General features: G+C 42.7%; 1 protein-coding gene across 1 annotated transcript in view; it reads right to left on the bottom strand.

Moving 5' to 3' along the window:
• The window catches only part of LOC137639127 (probable RNA polymerase II nuclear localization protein SLC7A6OS), a 137,578-nt gene that overhangs the window by 19,341 nt on the left and 93,965 nt on the right, over positions 1 to 24,272 (bottom strand). Inside the window, exons 6-7 of the mRNA XM_068371439.1 lie at positions 8,216 to 8,344; positions 7,901 to 7,953 (exon numbers count right to left, since the gene is read on the bottom strand). Coding sequence (XP_068227540.1) covers positions 7,901 to 7,953; positions 8,216 to 8,344 — 182 coding nt within the window. The remainder of the gene's footprint in view (positions 1 to 7,900; positions 7,954 to 8,215; positions 8,345 to 24,272) is intronic.

Below are 24,272 nucleotides of genomic sequence, written 5' to 3'. Positions count from 1 at the left end.
TACTGAGCTCCTGAAACACCTCCGAATGTTACATCCCCTGAAGCTCGATCAAATCCTGTGTCATGAGCTCTTCCTGATACTCCTCAACAAGGTCGTTCACGTCTGCCTCATCTACCACCAGCCCCAAGGACTTTCCAAGAGACACGACTTCATCCACCACAATAGGTTCGGGTTCATCAGGGTCTGGCGTATCGAACCCTTCTAAGTCCCTCTCAGTGATGGAAGCTGGCTACAATTTCTTCCATGCTGAATTAAGAGATTGTGTGACACCCTGCAATGCATCGTCAATAATTTTTAAGCAATGGACGATATTGAAATGTTCCTTCCAAAATTCACGAAGGGTGAGATTGGTGTTGTCTCTGACATCGAAGCATTTCTTGAACAAATGCTTCGTGTACAGTTTTATAAAGTTGGAAATTACTTGTTGGTCCATGGGCTGGAGGAGTAGCATGGTGTTGGGCGGGAGATAAAGGACCTTGATGAACCTGTACTCATCAAGAATATCCTCTTCGAGACCAGGAGGGTGACCAGGAGCATTGACGAGGACCAGGAGACATTTCATTGGCATGCTTTTCTCGGCCAAATATTTTTTGACTGCCAGACCAAAGGACAGATTAACCCATTCTGTGAAAAAATGCCGCGTAACCCAAGCCTTAGCAATAGCGCGCCACATCACTTGTAGTTATTCTTTCAAGATCCTTTGGCTCTTTCAAGCACGTGGGTTTTCTGAGTGGTACACCAGCAGTGGCTTGACATTACAGTCACCGCTGGCATTGGCACACAAGGCTAGAGTTAATCGGTCCTTCATGGGTTTATGGCCTGGTAGTCTCTTCTCCTCTGCCGTGATGAATGTCCTCCTGGGCATCTTCTTCCAGAAAGGCCAGTTTCATCGCAGTTGAACACTTGTTGGGGGATGTATCCTTGTTCTGCGATAACTGAGGCAAAGGTTTTGACGTAGTCAGCCGCGGCTTCCGAGTCGGAACTTGCTACTTCCCCATGCCTTGAAACCGAGTGTATCCCAGTCCGTTTTTTTAAATCATCCAACCAGCCACGACTGGCTTTGAAGGTTTCCGCTGGGGTTGAAGTCTCCCCTCTCTCAGCTGCTTGTTTTCCTTCTAAGTCATCGCAGATTCTACTGGCCTTTTAGCATGGAGATCTGACGGGAAAGAGCGAGCGATGCTGTCCTCGTGAGCGGCCTCTCGCAAACTCGGCCACCTAGCGGCCACATAGGGAACCATCTCGTATCCTCGTATCTCAAATTCGTCTCGTATCTCAAGGCAAAAATTTGCTCGAAAATTTCCTTGTATTTCAGGACAAGAATTTGCTCAAAAATTTCCTTGTATCTCGGGGCAAAAATTTACCCAAAAATGTACTCAAAAATTTCCTCATATCTCGGGGCAAAAAAGGGATTTTGACAAAGGAAAAATCTATTTCTGGGCTCCGACCCGTGTCGCCCTGTGAAATGCTCCTAAAGCACCATTTCTAAGGTATATAACTGCTATATATTACCAGAGAAAAAATTGCATGGGAATGCCAGGTTGAACCCAGCTCGCTCACCTGTGTAGGTGTCGGTATAATACTGGGGCGCGATAAATCACAACCAGAGGCCTCGCACCATTTAGATATCTCCTGTCAAAATCCCCGAACAGCGAGGTGCCGTTCTACCTCGTACTACTACTAGACAATCCACGCCAGTGACGTCACTCCTTGAATAGCACGCAGTTTTTTTTACCATATTTTGCCTTGTGTGTGAATTTCGTTGGTTTTTCTCTGGATTTACCTCAAGATGTCCGACTCCACTGTCACTACATGTAAGTTAAGTACCAGAGCTATGAGTTTTGAGATATTGGAGGAGGCCTTGTCCAGTTTCGTTTATATTATTCAGTTTTTTATTCACGACCTTGCTGGGTCTCTCTCGGGACAGGCTCCTTTCCTCTCTCTCTCTCTCTCGTTCGATCTAACGATTTTCAATAAGTCCTCCATACTGATTGTTTCTCGTTGTGAACTTTATGGATCGCCACGGTTCACACACCGTATTAATTTTATTTTGTCCTGTTTTATGATAACAGTTATTTCATATTCATGTGCGTATTTTGGAGGTTGGCATGCCTGATCGCCATCGGCGTTCTTTTCCACATATCTTATCTTAGCTTATTTACATTCGCACGCCACGGACTCGCTTACTATTTTAACGTCATTCGTATGATTGCATTTGCTCGAGGGGCTTTCATGAGTCAGTTATTACAATTTAAATTTTCATTTTGTTAGCACTTCAATGACCCTGTGTTCTGTTGGTAGCCCTGCCTACTCCTAGCGCCGTCAGGCTTGTTCTTTCCTGTCTCTTGTTCGCGTCCTTGTTTGTTTTACAATTGATTTATAGCTAATTTTATTATTATTATTATCAGCCAGCATGCCTTCCTCTCTTATTTACCATGTGTTATGTTTTTTATAGTGTTTTAATCTTTCCACGTGATCATATCACTTATGGGTCTGGCAGGTTGGTATACCTGATATCGTCTCGGAGCCAACCTACTCCTAGCCTCCTCCTGCCAATATCTTATAAGCGCCTATGTACTCCTCCCGGGGGCATCCGCTTTGCACGGGCGGTTCCCGTTGTTCTGTGAGGCATTCTATTATTATTCATTAACGTACATTAATTTTCCCCACTACTCTACCCGGTCGTAGTCGTTTTCTTTCCGTCGCTCGTTTGGCCGACGATCGGCGGGGAGTTTTCGATTCGTTCCGTGGTACCTTGTTATGTTATTTAATATTAAGTTGTGTACGGGCTTCTCCCTCTTGGTCCCGCACTTTACGGACCCTTTTAAGACCCCCCCCCCCTTTGTCATGCACCTCACGGACCTCATATAGATATATATATATATATATATATATATATATATATATATATATATATATATATATATATATATATATATATATATATATATATTATATATATATATATATATATATATATACAGTGAACCCTCGTTTATCGCGGTAGATAGGGTCCAGTCGCGGCCGCGATAGGTGAAAATCCGCGAAGTAGTGACACCATATTTACCTATTTATTCAACATGTATATTCAGACTTTTAAAACCTTCCCTTGTACGTAGTTCTGTTAACAAACTACCCTTTAATGTACAGAACACTTAATGCATGTACTACAGTACCCTAAACTGAAACAGGCATAAATATTTAAGGTGATTTTATATCATGCATTTCCTAAACACGCTAAAAAGCACGATAAAAAATGGCAACCAATGTTTTGTTTACATTTATCTCTGATCATAATGAAGAAACAAACTGGAGGTACTGTAGAGCTTTGCTTATTACCCAGACATATTTCCCATACTTTTCCCTTAGAACTACATCACATCTTCCTACTTTAGATATATATATATATATATATATATATATATATATATATATATATATATATATATATATATATATATATATATATATGTGTGTATATATATATATATATATATATATATATATATATATATATATATATATATATATATATATATATATATATATATATATATATATTTATATGTATACACATATACATACCTACATATATACATAAATACATGCATACATATATATATATATATATATATATATATATATATATATATATATATATATATATATATATATATATATATATATATATATATATATATATATATATTAATTACTGTATATATATGGGTTATGGAAAAAATCCGCGAAGTGGTGAATCCGCGATGGTCGAACCGCGAAGTAGCGAGGGTTCACTGTATATATGTTTAAAGACTTCCATTACGGGATCCCCGGGAGTAGCTTTTATTCATTACCATTCGGTCGAGTTTTTTAGTTGAACCCCGGAGCCAACGTTATTCATTATTACTTGGATTCCCTTTATATTTTAGTCACGTTTATCTATTATATACGATCCTAGTTCTCGACCTTGCCTTCCATGATATGATCACGACTACGGTTTGATTTAATTTAATAATTTTATAATCAAGTAAAGCTGTTATTTGATTTTTTAAACACCGGGGTCCCCTAATTTGCCTTCATTCAATTTTTAAGGCACTTACATATGAATAATTTTTATCATTTATTTGATATATGACTTATAACCCCCGGACCCCCCAGGGTCCCCTATTTGCCTTCATTCATATGTTTAGGCATTTATATGAATAGTTTTATCATGGGTTGGATATATATATATAGAGTTACAGCATTCGGGCCCCGGGCCCTTCTTTTGCTTTCATTCAGGATAATTATAGCTATATATATTCAACTTTATTAACATAATAGTAACTTTTATAATATTTAAGCACTGGGACCTTCGGCCCCTAATTGCTTTCCTTTAAGATACTCATGTATCTTTTATCTTACAGACTCTCCGCTGTGCGATGACGGCATGTGTCGCTGTTCTCCACCAACCCTGCAGCCATAATGTGTCATTCGCACGCTCACTGCTCTCTTCAAGTGGATGACCTAGCTGTTTGGCATCCGGACAACTGTCCTGTCTGCTACAAATTGGCTTCCACTCTAACATCTGAATCGGTGAGTGCAGCTACTTTATTACAGAATTGTGGGGAGTTACATTTTAATGTCCTCTTTTACTGTTTATTACTGCAAGGCCACGGTCCTATGGACTTCCTGCATGCCTTATATGTGCCTACAAAGTCCTTGGGCTTCTTAGTTTTTTCTTTGGCACTTTTATCACTCACTAATAGTCTGTTCTCTTTCAGAGCACCCAAGCTACCCTCAAGATCTGGGTTGGCGGGTTCGCCCGCAACGTGAAGGCCAGACAGCCGTATATCCTTTCTGAGGAATGGTGTTCCCTCCTCTACCCCAATGCTAAAACATCAGCTGCGGTCCCCAAAGCGCTAGCGGACCCGATCATCGAGAGCATTGCATCTCTTCTTCTGGCCCCGGACCAAGGGGAGACGGGCGCCACCCTAACTGAGGACGTCGCTACCCTCGACCTTGATGTGGAATCCATGGCTCTGGATGATCCCGACGCAGGTAGGGACGTAGGTGAGTCAGGTGGTTCCCGGGCTGGGATTCCTCTCCCTAGCCCGGCTTTCTCTTCTACTTCCGACCATTCTTCTTTTCGCGGTTTTCCTAAGGCAACCGGGACTGATCTCAGCTCCCGACCAGTTCCACCCAAAGTGAAGGCTCCTCACAAGCCTTTATATAGAACTCACAAATCTTCCCAAGACCACAACCCTTCGAGATCGTCACCCTCGGAGGCTAAATCCTCCTCCACCAGAGTTTCTCAAGACCCAATTGCTGTGCCCTCAACCTCTCAAGAAGTAGTCTCTGTTTCGGCACCTGTTCCCCCCCAGGCGGGATCATTTAACATGGAGGAATTTTCTGACAAACTGTTTGCTCGTTTTGAGTCGATGCTATCGTCTCATACGAAGCAATCACACGAGAGGATAGCATCAGTGGAGAGCCTAGTCCAAGGCCTCATGAGTTCGGGGCTACCACCTCCTCAACAGCAATACCCCATTCGCGACGCCTCCAAGCTTCCTCCTTTCAATAAGAATAACCCTTGGAGGTTAGCATTGCATGCCCCCTTTTCGGAGGGTATGCTGTCAATCGAGGGTTTCGGTACACGGCCTCTTACGGACTACGAATTCTACCCGCCGGGTCTTGAATTCCCCTTCCCCGGCTACGCTCGCCTCACAGAAGAAGCTCTGATCCGTTTAGATAAGGTTCCAAAGGAAACTGTCATTTTTCCTAAGGTACAGGCACAGTCTGTCTTGGTTTGCCTGTTCCATGAGTGGCAATGTTTGAACACCATGCTTACGGCCCACAAGAGTTCGTACACTATGTTTGTGGCCGACGACCAAACCCCTACACCATGTGCGACCAAGATTCTGGAGTCGGTCTTCCAGGCTATCAAAGATGAGAAGCCTTTACCACAACTCAGGGAGACCGACTTAACCCCCCTCCTCTTTCCGGGGGACAATGAATGTTGGCGGAATGCTCCAGCTACCTTTTCAGTAGGTAAGTTGAGCCCGGACTGTGCCTCGACGCAGTTCAGCGAACGGCTTCCCAAACTCCCAGAGTCTCTTCTTAAATTAGATTCTAGGTGCAGATTCGGCAGATCTCTCAATTCGGTCACCCTTTCCGAGTTGGCCGTTGCCACTTACAACGAGGAGGACCTCCTTAAGGCCCTCACTAAGTCGTTACTGCAAAACTTCATGGCTGACGCCTGTGATTTTGCAAGCGCCAGGACCCGTTGTCGACGACACGTCCTCTCTGAAGCCACCATTAGGCACGAGCCTAATAAGCTCATCAAAGCTCCGGTCTGGGGCCCGGATCTTTTCCCGGAGGATTCGGTTAACTCGGTCCTTAGCGAGGCAGCTAGGGCCAACCAAAGCCTCAAAGTTAGGTGGGGCCTCGTCCCAAAGAGGAGATATGAGCCTACTGGTACCCCAATCCGAGGTAGGAAGAGACTGAGGCCTTTCCACTCTTCCCAATTCAGGGTTCAAACGGCTCCCCAAGGCCCCCAGCCTTCTACATCAATGGGGCCAGCAGCAAGAGCCATACGTCCTGGTCCCTCAGTCTCAAATCGCCTCGACTTCCTTCTCCCCCGCCTTTAACCCCATTTATGAGGCTCAGACCTCCTCCCGTGGCTACCAGCGTCACAGAGGTGTCAGGGGTGCCTTTCGCGCCCGAGGTAGCGGAAGGGGTTACCACCGGGGCAAGTCTTCCCGTGGAAGCAGAGGAGGCAAATCATCCTCCACCCAATGAGACAACGCAGGTAGGAGGGAGACTGTACGTTTTTCGAGACCGTTGGAAGTTCAGCGATTGGGCTTCCTCGGGGCAAAAATTTGCTTGAAACTTTCCTCGTACCTCAAATTTCTCGTATGTTGGGACACTTGTATGTCGAGGTATTACTGTATTTGAGGAATTGTCTGGCTGACCCATTTCTTATTTGAAGAGAATATATCAAATACTGTATATTTCAAGTGAATGTTCAAACTAGAGTAAAAATTGAATGTCAAGTTTTTGCAACTTTAAATGTGCACTGTGTGGACAGTACATTGTTTTTTTAAGAGTTATTTTCAATGTTCACTCAGCCCCACAAGAATTGCTTCTGTTTTTTAGGTTTTTTATTCAATCCTAAGAAATATTTTAACAAATATAAACCCTTATTGAAGTCCCAACCTCAAACCCGTGAAAGGTTTAACCCTGAATTTACAATATAAGAGGAGGATTGGCTTTTAATTTGATAAACGGCAGCCCTATTCATTTTGAAAACAGGACTTTTAAAAAACCTCCCAACATATTCTCATGTATAATTTTGGATTCCTACTCTGGCACCATCATGGCTAGAGAGGCCATGGCTTCTAGCAAACTTGAAACTACTATATTAGTTACTGGCCAGTAGGTCCCTTTTTTATTAAATTCAAATATGCTTTCCACAAAGATACTTTAAGTGAAGTTTTGTTGAACTGCTCCACTAATTCCTATGAAGATTTTAATAGTGAAATTTTTACTCAATATATACATACATACAGTGAATGGACATAATTTGATTCAGAAAAGTGCACTTGAACTTATAATACAGGCAGTGATGATTAGAGAATCTCGTATAAAAAATTAGTTTTATTCCCACAAAAATTGGAGTCTGTATCAAATTATATTATTTTAAAATTTATGTAGTAAAATGTACTTTCCAAAGTGCAGTTAGAATTATAAATCATGTAAAACAAATTACAACTCAATAACATTTGATGTTAACATTTTCTTGTCGGAAATTCAAATAATATAACATTCTTCAGAGTCCTATTATATTAAATCTAATCTATGTGATGTGCTTTCTACAGTACTATTAGATTCTAAACACTAGAAACTACATTATAATACTTACATTTTTTAATGTTGGCTTTTCTTATCTGGGCGTTCAAATAATCATCTTCGTCTCTGTAAAAGAAATGGAATCAGTCAATATATGAAAGAGAGAGAGAGAGAGAGAGAGAGAGAGAGAGAGAGAGAGAGAGAGAGAGAGAGAGAGAGAGAGAGAGAGAGAGAGAGAGAGAGAGAGCACAAATGTTTGTGTAGTAGTTGTAACTCAATATGAAAACGGCAGTTTTTATAGTCTATCACATTATAATTGGAACTTGAGTAAAATTTGGGTCACTCAAACTAACTAAATCTACTAAACAAATCTGCTTAAAATACTTACTCTAATGGGCTATCATCATAATCAGGGTAATCATTTCTCCAATTTTCCTCCTCATTTTCATCATCTTCATCGTCAAAATTCTCATCACTATCCGAATCAGTGAAAGATTCAAATACTTCCCTTTCAATCCTTTAAATAAAAAACATACTTTAACCATACATTATTACTTTTGTAAAACATTCTATATACATATTCTTGTAATGAACTACTATATAGAAATCTATTAAAAAAATAAAACCTATAAAATGTTTCTTTAAAAAGTTTGAGAAATATTCATTACATAATTAAGTCTATTAATATTATCAGAGTAATGTTATGTGGTCTGGTATATGGAAATTCACAAACTTTTTATATAGAGCACAATGCAAATTTTTGTAAAAAAAAAAAAAAAAAAAAAAAAAAAAAAGTTTAAACCTACAATAGATGTTTTTAATTTTTGGATGCAACCTGTATTTCCCCAAACCATGCAAAACTGAGTCCTTTAATAGGAGTATGTTTTCAGCATAGCTGAAACTCAGCTGTTAAAATTATAACAAATTTTCGGTACCTCTTGGCAAGTGGCGGGAAAACCGTACCTCCTCGCCAGCATACTGAGTACAGTAACCACATTAACCTTAAAATTATACTTATGGGACAGTTGAAGTGGGTAGTAAAACTCAATAGACACAGGTTTGTAGTTACAAAAAGTACAAATTACTTAAAAAAATTGTGATTTGTATCTACACATATACAGACCCTAGTCCTTTAATAACAGACTTTAGGGTTGTGATGGGCTATTGGAAACGGCCCTGCCTGGCGTTCTGCTGGACGGGAGATCAAGTCAAGCTGAAAATCAATAGTTTCTAGTAGTGTCCGCAACCTCACCATACATGTGAGCTAAGGATGGGTGTTTGGGAGAGCCTATAGGTTTACCTGCTGAATCATCAGCAGTCATTGGCTAGCCCTCCCTGGTCCTAGCATTGGTGGAGAGAGGGCTTTGTTGCTGATCATATGAATATATGCTCAGTCTCTAAGACATTATCCTGCTAGAGCAGGGGTTCTCAACCTGGGGTACGCGTAACCCTTGGGGTACATTAGAGAAAATTTGGGGGTACGTGAGAAGTTTCTAAAAATAGTCAGGCTGTAATTGCAAATCTGTTTTTAGAAGTGGCCTACATGTGCTAGGCTAAATGTGATCTCCTCTAGATGCAGACGTTAAGTTACAATGTCAACAAGGAAAACCTTTGAGTAGTGACTTGAAAGAAAGTTGTCTTGGACTACAGTTGGGCTTTCTTGGGCAAACATAATGGGATGTACAACAGATGGATTCCCCTGCAATGCTAGGCTGTTGGTCTGGCTTCCAAGCAAGGGTGAAAGAAGAAAATCCCAGGGCAATCAAGATACACTGCATGATTCACTGCTATGCATTAGCTGTGAATAACCTACCTCTAGACCTCAAATCCATACTTGTAGTACGATGTTGTATCAATAGTTAACTTTATCAAAAACAGTCCGCTAAACACAAGGATGCTAGGTCTTTTGAGTCAAGAACTTAGTGTTGAGAAAGTCACTCCTTTTCCATACAGAATTAAGATGGCTATCAAGGGGTAACGTAGTGGGCTCGAGTTGCGACATTAAATGTGGAGCTGAAGGAATTCTTCGAGAGAAATCAGAAGGAGAAAACAAGGAAGTTTGTGAACAAGCTTTCAGACACTAAGTGGATCACAAAAATGGCTTATCTCAATGATATATTGTCTCCCATCAGTGCAATCGACAGATCACTCCAAGGTTACTCAGCAACTGCAATTGATTTTGTGGACAAGCTGCAAGTTTTTCAAATGTAACTCAAACTTTGGCAAGAAAAAGTCAGCTAGTCAGTATGACACTTTTGAGAATATGAGCGATAAGTTGTCAGTTCTGTGTAAAGATGATGTGAATGATGTCAGCGGTCTCATCCATAAGGACTTGGATTCTATCAGTCAAGAGTTAGAAAATTATTTTTCCTGATATCACAGACTTAGATTGCCAGCTCATTCGAAAACCATTAAAGGTGGGCCCTACATCCCCTCCAGATAAATTGCAAGAAGAAATCATCGACTTTGCCAATGACTCAACTGCAAAAGATTCTTTTGATAGTTTGTCATTGACCAGATTCAGGTCAACAACGGCATGTTGTTATCCTACTTTAGCAAAGAATTGTGTACGGAACCTCCTGATGTTTCCATCCACATACCACTGTGAGCAGGGATTCTTAGCATTGTGCTTGATTAAAAACAAATAACATTCACGTCTTGCAGTCAAAGACGACATAAGAGTGGCTCTTTCAAAGACTTATTGGTAACAAATAAACAGGCCCAACTATCTCACTGAATTGTCTATAGAAAAATACCTTGAGATACGAGCTTAATGCGTTTCAGGACCTGAGCTCGTATGTCAATTCACTCATATCTCGGATCAATTTTTCCCATATGAAATAACTAAAAAAAATTAATATGTTCCTAACTTCTGAAAAAACACCTAAAAACAGTTTATTACAGTGGAAAAAATGTTATTTTCCTTAGTAAAATAAATTTTTGAATATACTTACCCGATGATCATATAGCTGTCAGCTCTGCTGCCCGACAGAAAAACCTACGGGCGGAATACGCCAGCGATCGCTATACAGGTGGGGGTGTACATCAACAGCGCCATCTGTCAAGTAGGTACTCAAGTACTCGATGTCAACAAAGAACCAATTTTCTCCTCTGTCCACTGGGTCTCTATTGGGGAGGATGGGTGGGTCCTTTAATTTATGATCATCGGGTAAGTATATTCAAAAATTTATTTTACTAAGGAAAATAACATTTTTCAATATTAAACTTACCCGATGATCATATAGCTGATTCACACCCAGGGGGGTGGGTAGAGACCAGCATTACATGTTGACATTATTATGAGCTAAGTATTCCGTATTTTATTTTAGCAGTTATTCAAAATAACAAACATAAAATAAATAAGTACCTGGTAAGGAAGTCGACTTGAACAATTACTCTGCCTTTTTAAGTACGTCTTCCTTACTGAGCCTCGCGATCCTCATAGGATGCTGAGCGACTCCTAGAAGCTGAAGTATGACGGGTTGCAACCCATACTAAAGATCCTCATCAAAACCTCTAATCTAGGCGCTTCTCAAGAAATGACTTTGACCACCCGCCAAATCAAGTAGGATGCGAAAGGCTTCTTAGCCTTCCGGACAACCCAAAACAATAATAAAACATTTCAAGAGAAAGATTAAAAAGGTTATGGAATTAGGGAATTGTAGTGGTGGAGCCCTCACCACTACTGCACTCGTTGCTACGAATGGTCCCAGAGTGTAGCAGGTCTCGTAAAGAGACTGGACATTCTTAAGATAAATGACGCGAACACTGATTTGCTTTTCCAATAGGTTGCGTCGAATATACTTTGCAGAGATCTATTTTGTTTAAAGGCCACGGAAGTTGCGACAGCTCTAACTTCGTGTGTCCTTACCTTCAGCAAAGCTTGGTCTTCCTCATTCAGATGGGAATGAGCTTCTTGTATTAACAGTCTGATAAAATAGGATAAAGAATTCTCTGACAAAGGCAAAGATGGATTCTTAACTGAACACCATAAAGCTTCAGACGGGCCTCGTAAAGGTTTTTAAAAAGAACTTAAGAGCTCTTACAGGACATAATACTCTTTCTAGTTCATTTCAAACCATGCGATAAGTTTGGAATATCGAACGATATTGGTCAAGGCCGAGAAGGCAGCTCGTGTTTGGCTAGAAAACCAAGTTGTAGAACATGTAGCCGTTTCGGATGAGAATCCGATGTTCTTGCTGAAGGCATGAATCTCACTGACTCTTTTAGCTGTGGTTAAGCATATCAGGAAAAGAGTCTTAAAGGTGAGATCTTTCAGGGAGGCTGATTGTTGCGGTTCGAACCTGTCTGACATAAGGAATCTTAGTACCACGTCTAAATTCCAACCAGGTGTAACCAAACGACGCTCCTTCGTGGTCTCAAAAGACTTAAGGAGGTCTTGTAGATCTTTATTGTTGGAAAGATCTAAGCCTCTGTGACGGAAGACTGATGCCAACATGCTTCTGTAACCCTTGATAGTGGGAGCTGAAAGAGATCGTTCTTTCCTCAGATAAGAGAGAAAGTCAGCTACAGTGATACCTCGGTAGTCGAACGACTCTATACTCGAACAATTCGGAGTTCGACCAAAATTTTCGAGAAATTTTTGCTGCGGTGCTCGACCAAAAATTCGGTACTCGACCAGCCGAACACGTGACGACCGCATGGGCTTTGTGATGATCGCGCCATCTCGGCCACTCTCGCTTGTTCGGGAAGCATCAGTTCTCTCGAGAGCGTCACTCAGACAACGCGCGATCAGCATTCGTTGTGATTTAGTGATTTTCAGTGCTTTTAATTGCTTTTTTAGCTTTCATAATGAGTCCCAAGAAAGTAATGAGTGTTAAGGGGAAGGAGAAGAGGAAAACAGTGCGAACAACGATCGAGTTGAAGAAGGAAATTATAGCGAAATATGAGAATGGTGTACGAGTGTCCGATTTAGCGGTAGAATACGGAATGGCGAAGTCGACCATTTCTACGTTTTTAAAGCATAAAGAAATGATTAAGAAGGCGAATGTTGCAACGGGAGTTACGGCGGTAACTAAGCAAAGGCCACAAGTGATTGAGGAGATGGAAAAGTTGCTTTTAATATTTATTAAAGAAAAACAGTTGGCCGGGGAAAGTGTTAGTGAAGCGTTCATTTGTGAAAAAGCGTTGCATATCTATGAAGAATTAGTGAAGAAAAGTCCGAGTACCAGTGAAAGTGATTCATTTACATTTAAAGCGAGCAGGGGTTGGTTTGAAAAGTTTCGTAATAGAACAGGTATTCATCGTGTTACTAGGCATGGGGAGGCAGCTAGTTCGGATCAAATTGCAGCCGATAAATACGTGGGGGAATTCGATCGGTACATAAATGAACAAAATTTGATCGCACAACAAGTCTTTAATTGTGATGAGACTGGGTTATTTTGGAAGAAAATGCCAGCCAATACGTACATTACCAAGGACGAGACGAAGATGCCAGGTCACAAGCCAATGAAAGATAGGCTAACATTGTTGCTGTGTGCAAATGCAAGTGGCGATTGCAAGATCAAACCCTTGTTAGTGTACCACTCGGACAACCCCCGGGTGTTCAAACGAAATAATATTTGTAAAAGTGCACTACCAGTTATGTGGCGCTCGAACACTAAATCTTGGGTCACAAGACAATTCTTTACTGAGTGGATAAACGAAGTGTTTGCCCCCCAGGTTAAGGCTTACCTCATTGAAAAGAGCTTGCCAATGAAATGTCTTCTGGTTATGGACAATGCTCCTGCACATCCTCCAGGTCTCGAGGATGACTTGAAAGAAGAATACAGCTTTATCAAAATCAAATTCTTGCCCCCCAATACTACTCCCATACTCCAGCCCATGGACCAACAGGTCATTTCAAACTTCAAAAAACTCTATACCAAGGCCCTTTTCAGAAAGTGTTTTGAAGTGACCAGTGACACGAAGTTGACCCTAAAGGAATTCTGGAAGGAACACTTCAGCATCCTCAACTCTGTTAACATGATTGACCAAGCTTGGCGAGGTGTGACCTATAGGACATTGAACTCTGCCTGGCGTAAGCTGTGGCCATCATGTGTCACAGAGAGGGAGTTTGAAGGTTTCCAACCAGAGGCGGGTCCAAGCACTGCTACCCCTGTAATTTCTGATGACACTGATGTCGTTGAGGAAATTGTTGTCATGGGCAGGAGTTTGGGGCTTGAGGTCGACAAGGATGATATTGATGAGCTTGTAGAAAGCCATTCTACCGAGTTGACTGTGGAGGAATTGTTGCACCTGCAACAACAACAGCAGCAGGATCTGATTGTGGAGCAGGAATCTTCAGAAGAGGATGAGGTAAGGGAGGATGTTCCAAGTTCTCTCATCAATGAAATTTGTTCCAAGTGGGCAGATGTGCAGGCTTTTGCTGAAAAATACCACCCAGAAATTGCAGTAGCAAACCGGGCAGTGCATATGTTTAATGATAGTGTCATGTATCATTTTCGAAGAATACTGCAGAGGAGGAAGAAACAATTAACAATAGACCAGTTTTTCACAAAAGAAAAGAAAGCTGCTACATCAAAGCCTGTTTCTCCTCCAAAGAAGAGACAAAGAAGAGAAGAAACCCCTGAAATAGATCTGCCCACCCTTTCATTGGAGAGAGAAACAACTCCTGAAGGAGAACTACCCCGCCACATCATGGAAGGGGACTCTCCTTCCAAGCAGTAACCTCCCCCTTCCATCCTCTCCACATCCATCCCTGTATGCCATCGAACCGCTGCTCAAAGGTATGTTCACTACAGTACAGAAAATGGTTTAAAATTGTTTTATTTTAGTACAGTAAATGGTTTAAAATTGTTTTATAGGATTTTCTGACCAATTTCATACACATTTAGATAATTATTGTTGTTTAGGTACACGTTTTATTAATATTTTGGGCCTGTTCGAGTGCTTGGGAACGGAATAGAATATATACCATTATTTCTTATGGGGAAAAAAAATTCGGTACTCGAACAAATCGGAGGTCGAACACGGATCTCGAACGGATTATGGTCGAGTACCGAGGTATCACTGTATTTGAGTTACAGAGGTACTGGTCGAGGATACGGATACTGACTTGCACCAGTTTCGGAAGATTTCCCACTTCGATTGGTAGATTCTAAGGGTGGATGTTCTCCTTGCTCTAGCAAACGCTCTGGTTGCCTCCTTCGAAAAGCCTCTAGCTCTCGAGAGTCTTTCGATAATCTGAAGGCAGTCAGACGAAGAGCGTGGAGGCCTTGGTGTACCTTCTTTACGCGTGGCTGACGTAGAAGGTCCACCCTTAGGGGAAGTGTTCTGGGAACGTCTACTAGCCATCGAAGTACCTCGGTGAGTTATTCTCTCGCGGGCCAGAGGGAAGCAACTAGCGTCAACCTTGTCCCTTCGTGAGAGGCGAACTTCTGCAGTACCTTGTTGACAATCATGAACGGAGGGAATGCAGATAGATCTAGATGTGACCAATCTAGTAGAAAGGCATCTATATGAACTACTGCTGGGTCCGGGATAGGTGAGCAAACTATTGGGAGCCTCTTGGTCATCGAGGTTGCGAAGAGATCTATGGTTGGCTGGCCCCAGGTGGCCCAAAGTCTCTTGCGTACATCCTTGTGGAGGGTCCAATCTGTTGGAATTATTTGTCCCTTCCTACTGAGACAATCTGCTATGACATTCAAGTTGCCTTGGATGAACCTCGTTACTAGTGAAAAGTCTAGACCTGTTGACCAGGTGAGGAGGTCCCTTGCGATCTCGTACCATGTCAGAGAGTAGGTCCCTCCTTGCTTGGAGATGTACGTCAAAGCCGGGTGTTGTCCGAGTTCACCTCCACCACTTTGCCTTGAAGGAGAGACCTGAAGCTTTTCCAGGTCAGACGTACTGCCAGTAGCTTCTTGCAGTTGAAATGCATTGTCCTTTGACTCGAGTTCCATAATCCCGAGCATTCCATACCGCCTAATGTCGCACCCCAGCCTACGTCCGATGCGTCCGAGAAGAGAACGTGGTTGGGAGTCTGAACAGTCAGGGGAAGACCCTTTCTAAGGTTGATAAAGTCCTTTCACCAAGTCAGACCAGACTTTATCTTTCCGGAAACCGGGATCGAGACCGCTTCTAGCGTCTTGTCCTTTTTCCAGTGAAAAGCTAGATGATACAGAAGAGGACGGAGGTGTAGTCTTCCAAGTGACACAAAAGAACCACGGATGACAGTGTCCTTACCAGACTCATCCACAGCCTGACAGGGCAGCGTTCCTTCTTCAGCATCTTCTGCATGGATAGCAGGGCTGGGGGTTGATCGTCTAGTTCAGCAACGTCCTCATCAGAGGGTTCCTTATCCGAAACTGATGAGGAAACGGCAACGGAGTGGGCAACGTCTGACTCGCTGAATCCGGTCGCACTGGTGGATGCGTGACGGAGCCGGACGCAATATCATGGTACTGCTGCACAGTCTGTGAACTGTCAACCATGGGGACGCGAGGAAGTACAGCGTCAACCCGAAACTGTCTAGACTGTCTGGGTTGTGCAGTCAACACCCTACCGGGTTGCTGAGGTTGACGCACTGCGTCACAACAAGTCACCTCTGCTGGTTGTTGAACGTCTTCCTAGTGACACACTTCAACAACCACCTCCGAGCGTCGCTTAACGTCAACGTGTGACTGGCAACCCACACTGGGTCGCATCGGTGGAGGAACCACCTCAACTGGCGGACGCGAGTAGGATACCTCAGTGTCAACAGGGCGCACAACCAACCGGTAGGAAGGTTGTTGGCCAGAAGGTTCTTCTCCGTAAAAACTCCTCTATCAAGGACACAAGCTTGGACTGCATGTCTTGCAGCAAAGCCCATTAGGGTCTACGGGAGCAGGTGTGGCAACAGACGGGGTTAGCGACTGAAGCGGAACCATTTACCATCCCTGGAAGCCTTGTTATGCTTTAATTAAAGTCCATAGGAGGCTAAGCAGCTTAAGGCTCCTCTCCAAATGACAGAGTCCTCAAAGGAATATCAGTAGGAGGGAGAACAGCACTTTCTCATCCACAGGAACCTTGTCCGAGAAAAGCTAGGTTATCTCAGTGAGGGTCTCACTGGTGCATAAGCAGCAGACCAGAAGGCAACGTTATGTAACTGCTTGACAGTCTGTGAACTGTCAAAAACTGAACTGTCAACCACAACAGGTGCGTGAGGACATACAGCACTGGTGCATTAGCAGCAGACCAGAAGGCAACGTTATGTAACTGCTTGACAGTCTGTGAACTGTCAAAAAACTGAACTGTCAACCACAACAGGTGCGTGAGGACATACAGCACTGGTGCATTAGTAGCAGACCAGAAGGCAACGTCATGTAACTGCTTGACAGTCTGTGAGCTGGCAACAACCAAAGCTGTGTGGGGAAGCCTCAACTCCTGACTGACTAGTCTGCTGCGGGTGAGTGGCGGTAACCACAGTGGGTTGCGGAGGCTGACGCACCGTGTCAAAACACGGCAGCTTAACTCCACCCTCCTGTTGTTGTGGTAGCTCACGCACGGCAACGGAGTGCTCCATGCGTCTGTGGGAGTCAGCATGCGTCTGGCAGGGTCGACTGCGCATGGGTGGAGGAGCTCTCACAGCCGGAGTGTGGGAGCAGGCAGCCTCAGCGTCTGCTGGGCGCACAACCGTGGCAGGTTGTAGGCTAACGGGTGCAGCGCCAACCTCTCCGCAGCCGGAGTGTGGGAGCAGGCAGCCTCAGCGTGAGCTGGGCGCACAACCGTGGCAGGTTGTAGGCTAACGGGTGCAGCGCCAACCTCTCCGCAGCCGGAGTGTGGGAGCAGGCAGCCTCAGCGTGAGCTGGGCGCACAACCGAGGCAGGTTGTAGGCTAACGGGTGCAGCGTTAACCTTCTCCGCACGAAACTCCTGCATAACCGCAGCTAACTGAGTCTGCATAGACTGCAGTAAAGACCACTCAGGGTCTACAAAAGCGGCAACAGACGGAGCTACTGTCCGTTGTGACTGAGGGTCTAAAACAGCGGGTGCGGCAACAGACGGAGTTACTGCCTGTTGCGGTACCACCTTGCCTCTCTTGGGAGGTGTGCAGTCGTCGGATGACTGCAGCGAGTCCGAACTGACCCAGTGGCTACACCTGGGCCGTTGGACTTGCGCGGAAGGGACCGACTTGCACTTAATAAGCTGCGAGACCTTGGTCCAAGGTTTCTTACGAGAAACCTCTTCCGCAGACGAGAAGTAAATGGGCTCTCTCGTCTTTGTGTGGGTGGGGCGATCTTGGGTAGATACGCCCGAAACCACGGAGGGAAAAACGTCTGTTCGCTGATCAAGGCCTGAGGAACCCATAAGTCGTTCGACATTACTTCTCCCCTGGGCTTGGGAGCTTGCAAGAGGTCCCGGACTAGGTGAACGACAGGCACGAACAGACGAACCCTCGGACGCAACACTGTAACACTTTGCGCATATCACTTTATCACTTTGATTTTCTGTTTTGCGCTTATTTCACTGAAATCGAAACTTTTACTGATTTCTACCTGAAACACGCAATCCTACTCTTCATTAAAAGGTAGTAATTGCGAAAACAGTCGTATAATGCAACAGAAAACATATATAAAGATAAAGAATTCAGTGGCTGGGAAAGAGACTAAACACTAGATCAAATAAACTACGTTTACAATCTCTCACCGCACATAGCCTGGGAACAAGAATAAAACCCTAGAAACGTTTTACCTTCTTCCCCTACAGCGACTAGGGAGGAGAGTAAAACGAGAACAACGTTACCCGCTTGAACGAAACGTTTTATCTCCTCTCTCTCCCTCCGTCTCTATCTCTCTCTTTCTCTCTAGATTTCGCACCTGAGAGAAGAGCCCAATTATATATCGTCAAAACATGTTATTTGCTAAAGGAAAAAACTGAAAGGTTTTCCAAATAAAAAGTTCCTTTAATTTAGAATTTAAACCATTTAAGCTAAGAAAGAATGAACGAAACGCTAGAATAGGTTTACTCTTACTGCAAAGTGAAACCGTGATACACTCTCTCTCTATCGTAACGATAGAACGCAAGTTGAACGTCCTGAACGTCAACAACTGCGTAGACTAAAATACTAAACGTTAGTTCATCTTTGAAAACAGTACGAGACTATCAAAGAAATTCTTTCATAAAACATTAAATTTAAAAAGTTTTAAATTCTTTAAAGGTTAAATACGATATAACGGGCTCAACGTTGATTAACTTCGGTTCCAAGTTAGGACCGCCTACTAAAAGGAAAGGTCGCAAATAAACAAAACATAAAAATTTATTTTTATATGTTTATAATAAAAGGAAAGTTAATTGAAGAGGCCTAATAAAGGAGGAGAGATATAAAATATAAAGATCTATAACGTGTTAAGCAAAATTACTAAAAACCTAAACACACTTCCGTCTAAGGGAAGGGTCGGCCATTTAAAAGTGAAAGAGAGTCCATACTCTCTTTGTCACCAAAATAAAATCTATCCAAAACGAGTTCAAGTTTTGAAATGAAGATAAAACCCCTGCATAGCGAAAGCTCAAAACTGGAATAGTGTACTTCACCAAATAGTTGTGAAAACAAATCCAGTTAGTAACAGCGTATTTAGTAGGTCTTGCCAGTGGCACGACAGAGAGAAAATTGGTTCTTTGTTGACATCGAGTACTTGAGTACCTACTTGACAGATGGCGCTGTTGATGTACACCCCCACCTGTATAGCGATCGCTGGCGTATTCCGCCCGTAGGTTTTTCTGTCGGGCAGCAGAGCTGACAGCAATATGATCATCGGGTAAGTTTAATATTGAAAACATGTTTTTAATTGTTCTAATTCACAACCTACGCTCACAAAATAACAAATACCTATGTACTGGTTATGATCTGCAATAAAATGTGACATTATTATGGAGTTCTTACCTTCGAGACAGATGGTAGCGGCTAACGGTGGGGTGTGCGGAGGAGGCGGGAGAGAGGACGAGGAGGAGAGAGACTTGACGGCAACACATTCGGTACACTACACTTTTGTAACACTACGTAACATAAACTTTAAATTTAACATAAATGAAATTAGCTTACTATACACACACTTAAAAATAAATGTTAATCTTACGTTACACTAAACTTAATTCTAATTTTGTTTTCATTTTTTTACGTTTCTTCTTCTGGCTTAGCTCTTTTTGGCCTCGCTTTTTTACTCACTTTCACCTTCACTTTTTGCCGGCCATTTTAAAAGGAACTTATCTAGGGATGTTTGCTTTTGTCTCCCCTTCAAAATGTTACAAAAATGACGTACACAAGTGTCGTCACAAAAGGCTAACGCATGACCACATGCCAACTTGTCTGGGTGCTTCTTTTCCATAAAATCAGAAAACTCCTGCCACTTCGCTAACATGTTTCTGATTTCCTTTGTAGAAAAGCGGTCCTCCTCTTCCACCTCCTCTTTGCTACTGAGCTCCTGCAACACCTCCGAATGTTGCATCTCCTGGAGCTCGATCAATTCCTGTGTCGTGAGCTCTTCCTGATGCTCCTCAACAAGTTCGTTCATGTCTGCCTCATCAATCTCCAGCCCCAAAGGACTTTCCAAGAGACACGATTTCATCCACCACAATAGGTTTGGGTTCATCAGGGTCTGGCGTATCGAACCCTTCTAAGTCCCTCTCAGTGACAGAAGCTGGCCACAATTTCTTCCATGCTGAATTGAGAGTTCTTCGTGTGACACCCTGCCATGCATCGTCAATAATTTTTAAGCAATGGACGATACTGAAATGTTCCTTCCAAAATTCACGAAGGGTGAGATTGGTGTTGTCTCTGACATCGAAGCATTTCTTGAACAAATGCTTCGTGTACAGTTTTTTAAAGTTGGAAATTACTTGTTGGTCCATGGGCTGGAGGAGTGGTATGGTGTTGGGCAGGAGATAAAGGACCTTGATGAACCTGTACTCATCAAGAATGTCCTCTTCGAGGCCAGGAGGGTGACCAGGGGCATTGTCGAGGACCAGGAGACATTTCATTGGCATGCTTTTCTCGGACAAATATTTTTTGACTGCCAGACCAAAGCACAGATTAACCCATTCTGTGAAGAAATGCCGCATAACCCAAGCCTTAGCATTAGCACACCACATCACTTGCAGTTTTTCTTTCAAGATTCTTTAGCTCTTGAAAGCACGTGGGTTTTCTGAGTGGTACACCAGCAGTGTCTTGACTTTACAGTCACCACTAGCATTGGCACACAAGGTTAGAGTTAAATCGGTCCTTTATGGGTTTATGGCCCGGTAGTCTCTTCTCCTCTGCCGTGATGAACGTCCTCCTGGGCATCTTCTTCCAGAAAAGGCCAGTTTCATCGCAGTTGAACACTTGTTGGGGGATGTATTCTTGTTCTGCGATAACCGAGGCAAAGGTTTTGACATAGTCAGCCGCGGCTTCCGAGTCGGAACTTGCTGCTTCTCCATGCCTCACAACCGAGTGTATACTAGTTGATTTTTTGAAATTATCCAATCAGCCACGACTGGCTTTGCAGGTTTCCGCTGGCTTTGAAGTCTCCCCTCTCTCAGCAGCTTTCTTTCCTTAAAGACATCGTAGATTCCGCTGGCCTTTTCACAGATCATTGTCTCGGTCATGCTATCTCCCACCAACTGTTTCTCCTTTATACATATTAAATGAAACCTCTCCATCTCGTCATGAATATCACTGCGCAGCTTGAAAAGGATGGTTAGTCCTTTGGAAAACTTGGTGCTCTTTATAGCATCCTTCTGCTTGAGAATGGTACATATTGTTGATGTACTCCTCTCATATTGGTGAGCCAGCTCAATCACTCGTACATCACTCTCATGTTTTTCGATTATTTCATGTTTAATCTTGATTGTCATCATACGCTTTTATTTTCACTACCTTTGTTTACACTCGCTTGCTTTGGAGCCATTGCTTGTTCACTTAATTCTGTACTGATTAACGGAAAAAACACGCAAAAAATGCAAACACTACAGCCGATACTCGGAGATAACTTTACGTGATGGAGATCCGACGGGAAAGAGCGAGCGATGCTGTCATCGTGAGCAGCCTCTAGCACACTCGGCCACCTAGCGGCCACAAAGGGAACCGACTCGTATCCTCGTATCTCAGGGCAAAAATTTGCACGAAACTTTCCTCGTTTCTCAAATTTCTCATCTGTTGGGACACTCGTATGTCGAGGTATTACTGTACTTGCATTTTAATGTAGTAACATGTGTCTGTCACAATTTAAGCTTAAAACTATTTAACCATACATTTATTTTCATCCTTACTAATGTTGCATTGTGAGTAAGGGGTATATGACTAATACTGGAAGACTTCAAGGGGTACATATGATTAAAAAGTTTGAGAACCCCTGTGCTAGGGTATTTTCATTTTCCCTTGTCTCTGCCATTCATAAGCAGTGTTTATACCTTTATCCCAAGGAGGGAGAGCTCCCTATAATGAAGGTGGCTGGTTTAAGATCCAGGATGTCCAAACAATTTGACCTGGGAGGTAAGTAAGTGTTGACTCCTGTCCCCTTCCCATTGCCTGTGAAAAAGATTCTCAGCTGAAAGGCTAGGTTTTTGTCCAACGACAGACAGTAACTAAAGAACCTCTACCCTAAAAGGATATGATGTCTGAAGAGTGTTGCCTATTAAAAGGCCCAGACCTTACCTCTCATCATATACTTACGTAGCGATAGTTATCTTAGACAAAATGCTTTCTGTCCTCTGGAGGAGCTAGGTTTGCTACACAACCAGCTGATTACCTACCGCAGATCACAGTGAGAATGTGTGTTTAAGGAGTTTTAGGTATGTAGTACTCCCGCAGATAGTGGGCTGTAAAGCTTGTCAGGCATTTTCAGGCTCCAGCCCTCAGCACTTAGCTAACTGACAGGTTATTCTTGAAGGCTAATGTAGAACCAATCCATCTGTCCTTGTGACCACGAGCAGGTTCTTCCAGACCCTCAGCCAAAGGAGAATATACTCTCCTAATTATGAATGGAAGCCCGAAGATATGGCATTCTCGAAAATATTCTTCTTGTGTCTACATGTACTAACAAACGGATTTTGAAGCAAAGCAAAAAATCTATTTTTGGGTGAGATGGCCATGTCGTCCTGATGGAAGGTTCCTTTAGGCAGCTTTCTAAGGGATATTTAGCTACAGTGATACTCCCAGAGAATTGACCATAGGTCTCCAGAATTCTAACTCCTGGCGCGAGTATCCTTAAAAATTTTCTTAAGGATATCGCATAATATCAGGAGACGTATTTCTTGATACGACACATGGCAATCTTCACCCCGAATAGTTTTTGCTCTGAGGAGGAAGAGTGGCGAAATTGAAGGGGAGCTGTTATCAGGTTACCTGGTGGATCCCCTTCCCGTACTACTACAGGGCCCAACATGGCTACCCATTCCTTGTAACAATTAAGCATGGTGGCTACAGATAAGAGTAGTTTGGGATGGGGATTGTTACAAATGTACACTCCTTTTCTTCGAAAAGGAGGGCGGGTCCATCAGGACGACATGGCCATCTCACCCAAAAATAGATTTTTCGGTTTGCTTCAAAATTTGTTTTTTGGGCTCAAGCCATGTCGTCCAGATGGAAGCTTAACAGAGAATTATTTGAAAGTATTATATCTGTGGGTTTGTATAAGTGCCTTAACCTTGAGTCAGCTTCTATATGGTCACCCAGACCACCTAATATATGACGGTACCGTTACCCGTCATGTCCGCTAAGCTTGGAACAATCTTAGAGCTTCCTGCCCCCTGCAGGTAAATTGTCACTTGACAATAGAAGCGAAAAGGTTTGTATATATGTCGGAACAAATGTAATTATCTTACTATAATTATGTTCACATGTATTGGCACTTTCAAGTGTTTACCTTATTTTGAGGAAAATAAGTCAAAAACTCTGTCTGATTTTATTCAGCTACTTTTGGGGTGAAGACGCAAATACATTTTCTTCATTTATTTGTATAGACAACATAAATGTAACAACTAATGTATTAAAATAGAATCATACACTGTACAGCCAACATTCTAAGGGTACATATATATTTATCACCTATAAGGGAAGAAATATATTAGTTATGAAAGCCACTCGAAATCATTGTAAAATTATTAAGATAATATCACTATAAATTTTGGATGACTTTCAACACTGTGTACAAGTGTACACACGGCACTGGTGTTATTGGTTTGATTCTACACCTATAAAGAACAGTCCTAGGGGCACCAGGGTGACCCTTGATAAAAAGTGTTACACTGAAAGGTGTTAACACCTTTTCACCCAAACTGTGAAAGTCCCTAACAGTTCACTGTTCATTACAGCACTAGACGACAGGTTTTACAACACTACCTGCCGCCACCACAAACGTTTCAGCTCGTGCACTTGCTTTGCATGTTTATAGGAGACTCTAGTGGATTTCCAACCAGTGTATGAGCAGAGTCTCTCAAAGTCCATATGATGAAAAAGTTCAGCGAGGAAGC

This window comes from Palaemon carinicauda, chromosome 4 (assembly GCF_036898095.1).
Source record: "Palaemon carinicauda isolate YSFRI2023 chromosome 4, ASM3689809v2, whole genome shotgun sequence".
NCBI classification, from domain to species: Eukaryota; Metazoa; Arthropoda; class Malacostraca; order Decapoda; family Palaemonidae; genus Palaemon; species Palaemon carinicauda.
The sequence above is the reverse complement of the archived record's forward strand: the minus strand, read 5'-3'. Positions and strand labels throughout refer to the sequence as shown.